This window comes from Pinus tabuliformis, chromosome 7 (assembly GCF_031772625.1).
Source record: "Pinus tabuliformis cultivar Carrire ecotype Pingquan chromosome 7, CPIR1, whole genome shotgun sequence".
Classification (NCBI taxonomy): Eukaryota; Viridiplantae; Streptophyta; class Pinopsida; order Pinales; family Pinaceae; genus Pinus; species Pinus tabuliformis.
This window is the reverse complement of record NC_142293.1, coordinates 1,899,581,051-1,899,587,050: the sequence shown is the minus strand read 5'-3', so window position 1 is coordinate 1,899,587,050 and position 6,000 is coordinate 1,899,581,051. Positions and strand designations below refer to the sequence as shown.

The 6,000-nt window shown below is 37.3% G+C and overlaps 1 protein-coding gene across 6 annotated transcripts in view; it reads left to right on the top strand.

Annotated features, from left to right (window-relative positions):
• The first annotated feature begins 5,159 nt into the window (after positions 1-5,159).
• The window catches only part of LOC149256069 (protein ENHANCED DISEASE RESISTANCE 2-like), a 313,045-nt gene continuing 312,204 nt past the window's right edge, over positions 5,160-6,000 (top strand). For 4 of the 6 annotated variants that reach the window (XR_016267267.1, XR_016267266.1, XR_016267268.1 and 1 more), the window contains exon 1: positions 5,161-5,739. Coding sequence is in view for 3 of the 6 variants with exons in the window: in XM_089460656.1 (XP_089316782.1) it covers positions 5,512-5,739 (228 nt within the window). In the remaining 3 variants the exon portion in view is untranslated. Of the gene's footprint in view, positions 5,740-6,000 lie in introns of all 6 variants that reach the window. The other 2 variants (XM_089460657.1, XM_089460658.1) reach the window with 1 other exon arrangement.

The following is a 6,000-nucleotide window of genomic DNA, read 5'->3' as shown; positions in this document are numbered from 1 at the left end:
TTCACCGTAGCTTCCCATGATACATTTAACAATACTGAATTTGAGACACACAATCATATTATGCTCTTTGCTTTCCGATCCAACTTTTTCCATTCTTCATCGGACACTCCCATTGGTTTAGTACCTAGATCTACCGCGATCCACTGATCTTTATCCACCAACAGATCCTCCATATTGAGTTTACATAACTCAAAACTCTGACTATTAAATTTCTCGATCTCTATCTTTCCATTGCTCACCATCCTCTTTCACCACCATAATCGATCTCACAGATCTCCCACTGAACAGGGTCTACCACAGGCCCGAGCGAAACCCCTCAGCAACAAAGGAATCCCCTTGAAGCCAAAATAGCTCCAATACCAAATGTAGGTTTTAACCCCATACAGAAATTACCTGCATACAAATTCTAAAACACAGAAAATAAATAATGCGAAAGCATAACACATAAAACACATATACACAAAGATTTCCCCTGGATCCTAAAACCGAGACTACCAACTTGATTTTTCATTATGTTCCTTTCAATGTTACAATACATATTTATACATGCCGAAGAATCCAATACCATGGACCGAAAACCATCACATCCAAAACCATGTGCGAAAATCATGCACAAAACCATAGGTAGGTCCGCCCAACCTAACATAGGGTCCAAAACCAAAATTGTCCAGGGCGAGTGGGGTTTTCTGCACCCCTCAAACCCCTTGTGACCCCCCCCTTGCTTCGCAATCAGCGCAACGAGGGGGGGGGGGGCTCTGCTCCCCTTCTAACCCCCGGTTAATTACGTCGGCTAGTCATGGAAAAGAAGATAACACAACCCCAACGGTTATGAAAATATTTCGCAATGCCTACAGGTTGCGCTACGAAATATTTTTGTAGTGCCTATAGGAAAAATAAAGTTAAAAATGTTTTAACGCCCTTTGAAGCATTTCAAGCCCCCAAAACCTTTTTGAAGTGATTTAAGTCATGTTAAAGCCTGATGTGACATTTGGTGAACTTTCCAAGCATTAAAGAAGGTTTTAAAACTAAACCCTAAAAATTGCAGTTTCTTGTAAAAGAAAAATTCCAAGCATTTTTAGGTAAACAGTTCACAATGTACAAGAGAGCTATAAACAATGTCTATAGCGTGTGACTAGGGGATTGAAGATAGTTTCAGTTAAGAACAGTTGAGAAATGGGAAAATTCGGCCATATAAAGTGGTATGAGCTAGATGACCTATGGTTTGAGGTCTATGAAGAATTGTTACCATTATTCAAAGATTCAGGTTGGGAACTGATTTTCCATTGCTTTAATGGGTACAACTTGAGTTGATGTTACGATTTCATTCATTCCTTTGATGGTAGCACAACACGAATTAGAAATTTGGAATTTCCCGTCATTGAGGAGTTAATTGGAGAAGCTACAAGATTTCCTACCAAAGGAGAGAAGTGGTTAAAAAAACAAAGGGTGAAAAATGTAGATTTGAATTTCTCTTTGAAAGAAAATTGTCAAAACCCTAATTGGAGCGTTGGAGTCCCTCAAAATATGTTGAAGCCCAAATGGACTAGTGCTCTAAGGACTGTGCAGTTGTTCTTTACATGTGAAGGCATGTACTCCAATTATATCATATGAGATTTTTATGTCATTTAGTTGGTTTTCATAAAATGAGTATGCCCTATTTTTTACATCAAAGTTTGCTTAAGATGACCACTAAGGCCAAAACTAGAGCTGAGTTATTACCTCAAAATATATGCCATCAAAATGTTGTATACCCATGAACTAAATAAATATGTAGAACAATTAAGACGAAGGACTGTGAGGAATCCTACACCTAGAAAGCAGAAAAAGATTAAAGTTAAAGCTCCTGTCAAAAACCTAGCTCCAGAAACAAAGGTCGAGTCTAGTCATCAAATCCTTGTGAAATTTTTTGCACAAAATCATATAATAGAAACATAGTATAATGTTTATTATTCCAAGAAGTCTCATACTAGGTCTACTAACAAGCTGAGGTTATAATTCAAGGCCAAATTTAACCCTAAGCTGAAGGAACCAATAATAACTGATGAAGAAAAAGATGTAATCTTCAACTAGTAAGAAGAAATCTACAAGGAAGAGAAAAACAGGGTATGTAAAAGGAAAGGAAATGGAAACCCTAGTAGCTAGCAAATGCATTCAGGAGAGTGGAAAAAGAGTTACAAGGTCAAAAGTAAATCAAGACAGATTGAGCAAGCTGCTGAAGCCATGGAAGAATGAGCAAATCAACATTTTTAGTGAAGTAGTACATTGATCCAGAAAACAGGAAATTTCATTTTGCTGTAAAACCCTAATTTTGACTAAAATACTACATCAAGCTTCACTTGATCTTTTTGATAGTCAACCTAACATACTTCAGGGGCAACTGTAGATATCACTAAGGCTTTCTGTGGATTGTAGACACACACAACAAGTTCCTATGGTTTTGGTCACATAGTTAACAAGAAGGAGATGCCTTAGGAAATGGAGATAGTTGCATAAAATTAGTTGCATGGCTTGAGGCAGTTTGACATGTTCATGCATCAAAGGAAACAATTGCTACAAAGGAGGCCTACGAATTGCAGTGACAAAGTATGATCCTAGAAACCAGTGAATAGTTACTAGATCCATAATTCTAGTGATTTAGTTCCTCAATATGTTCGAGAGAACCAATAGAGGTCTCGTACCAATTTTCATAGATATTTTGTTTTTGTTTAGATGCTAGATAAGGTTTCAAATAGATGGATTAGTAGGGATTGACTTATACTTTGTAAATTATTTTATACAGATATTGTAATATTTGATAGTTAATTCTCCCAGTTATTGTGGATCTTGAAACTTTATGTAATTTTCCTATATAATATATCATAAAAAAGGAAAAAAGGTTGGACTCTTAACAAAAAAGGTCTCTTTGCTGTGTGTTTATCAAATTACTTAATTTTTACAAGTGTCAAGATGAATAGAATATTATGATCAATGATACAAATATTCTTGTGATGATGTACTTAGTCTGTTTTCTCAAGTGACAATTTCCTTTCTATGTGATGCCATTTATGTTTTGTCTTCTGATGTTTAAATAACATTACGTGACATAATTCATTATTTTAATGCTCTGGTTCATATGGTTTAAACATTTGCACTCTTTCTTCTAAAGCTTGTAGGATTCATGTTTCATGCCTTGTTATAGTGGATTGTTATCTCTTTATTCTACTACCATTCAAATGATGTTTTGATAGGTCTATAGTTTGCCATCTACCCTGCCTTTGTCCATCTTGATTCATATAGTCAATGTCTTGGTAATTGCACTTAAAACCTGATTTGTTGACCCCATTTCCCAATGGATTAATTGCTTCATACCCAACCAAACCCTATTTCAACACAACTCAACTGAAGATCTAGCCATTGTTTAAAGACACAACTAGTTGCTAAGCTTAGTGATTAGGTTGTTAGAGAGAGCCTTCTCTGGATTGAAGGGGCTAGCCTTCAATCTACAAGATTGGTTTGAAAAGGTCACCAAGAGGTTACAAGATTTCTCTTTCATAGGCAAGAGAAATTTTTTGAGTGATAACATAGAGTTAGATGTGAAGTTCTTTGATATTGTCGTTGATCAAGGGTTCCACTTGCCCCATAATTAGGGTCAATGATTTACTAGGTTTATCATGCATAAAATGTGGGGAAGTACTACTAGGTTTCTCATGCTTTCATTCCAAGTAAAATAAAAAAAATGAAACAAAAAATTGAGCATTCCTATTTCTTAAGAGGAGGAAAGTTGTATCATTTAATAGTGTTTGGCCTCTTAAATTGAGCTAATGACTATGATGCATTTCATTAATTGAAATGCCCATTTATGGATATGCATCAACCAAAACTAAAAAACTTGTCACATAAAAGAATCAAATTTTAATGAAGGTAATGGAAACATCCCTTTTCTTCAACTTAACAAATTAGTGTCTTGAAGATGAGCCACACTTGCTAGTTTGGAATGTGGACTCAAATAACACATTGTGATGGATCCCTAAAAATCAAATCAAATCTTAATGATGTCAATAATATATAACTATCAATTTATAGGCAAATTGTAAAATTCCATTTTAAAAGCATTGTGTGATTTAATGAAAGTAATGGAAACATCCCCTTTCATTAACTTAACAAATCAGTGTCATGAAGATTTAGTAAAGCTTTAAAATGCCTCATTCTAAGTCAACTCTCCATCTTTTTATTACTGAGTTTACAAACTTGATTTAAGCCTCTTTGAAAGAGACTTGGTTTTGTACACAACCTCTAAAAAGAAGAAACACATATTCTTAACTATTAAGCCCACTTGAGTTGTACCACTTAAGTCTACTTAAATCAATTTAATTTACATAAGTGTAAAATCCCTTAGAGATCAACTATAAAATAAAACATCTTTCCTCACCTGCACAAAAAAAATTTCAACCTCCCTTAACATGAAAATGCTAAAAATACCCAATCACACATTCATGCTAGTAAACCACAACAAAATCACAAACTCATCTCAATATAAATAAAATTAGACCCAAAAGAGAAAACTAAATGATTGACTTCACTAATTTCCCCATTGCTATACTTACCCTTACTTTTTCAACACACCGATAATTACGCTTCAATTAAAACTAGAGATGTACCGTCTCATTCCTTCGTACTCTTCACTGGACGGCAAAATGATCATCGGGCCATCCTTCATACAAGAATTTTTTTTTTTTTTCCTCGACACAAAAGCGGCTCGATCGTTAAAAACATAGTCCACCCGGAAAAATCGAGCCCGTCAGATTTGACGGACTAGCGGGAATATTAAGCGGACATTTGGTTCCGTTGCATGCGTTGTCGTCTTCAACACGGGATTCTGCAATGCACATGCGTTAATTAACGGAACGGAGAAAACAAGCAAGTAACGACAAAATTAGCTAATCTCGACGGACGTACATCTGAGGTCTTGCAGAAACTCCAACGAGGCGGTAGAGCCTCCGCACCGTCCGATGCGCTTCCGTGGTTTTTCAATTTTCCCGCTGCCGGCAGTTGAAGTTGACTTACCGGCCTGCCGTGTTAAAAAACCCGCTGCAGTGAATTGACCGCCATTGGAAACATCGTCACGATGTTAACTGTGACCCTCCGATTCTGTTGACTTATTAGAGGTTTAACGTAGCTTCTGCGAACCAAAAGAGCCCGTGGGGAAAGGTATCGGCCAGCGAGCTGCATAGGGTTTTTAATCTTCGCCGCTCGCCCCAGCGGATTCGAACCTTAAATTCCATCCAGTTTATTCTGTTCTAGATGCAGCAATCCCTGCTCCCTCTTCCGATCGCGTGTTCAAATCCGGTAGAGGCAGAATTATGGCCGATCGGAACCTTTTAAATTGCGCGCCAGCACAGGCAGTTCTATGATCCGGGCTGCTCCATGGCGAGAATCTTGCGCTGGATAAGAATTTAATTCATTTATTGGATTACAAGGACTTAGCATCGCCGGCGCCATTAATGCGGCACAGGGCTGTTGGATAGGGCGGTCATGGTAACGGAGCCGTTTGGTTACCTGAATGTTGCTTCTATTTGGAGGAATTCTTCAAAGCATTCTGAAGAAGAAGGGATAGGTTTCAGGATGACTAAGGTTATTTTGGAAGGCTGGATGGTCCGATATGGCCGTCGCAAGATCGGGCGCTCTTTCATCCATAAGAGATATTTTGTTCTCGAGTCCCGGGTTCTTGCCTATTACAAACGAAAACCTCTCGAAAACGAGGTAACCTTCCGCCTTTAACGATCTCACATTTCTTTCTGGTAAATCAACTGGCGTCGTCTCTCACTCTTATCTTAATACAATTCGCTAATTGATGATGTTAATGTCTAAATTGTTGATCGCCGTAAACTTTGGTTAGCTTTTTAGCCTGGTGCACTAGTTTGCACCTAAGCTATTATGCTATTTTACAATTCGTGCGATGATTTTGATTTACTTTTCTGTACTTGTAAAATAAACGCAATCTTTACGGTTTTTGAGCTGGTT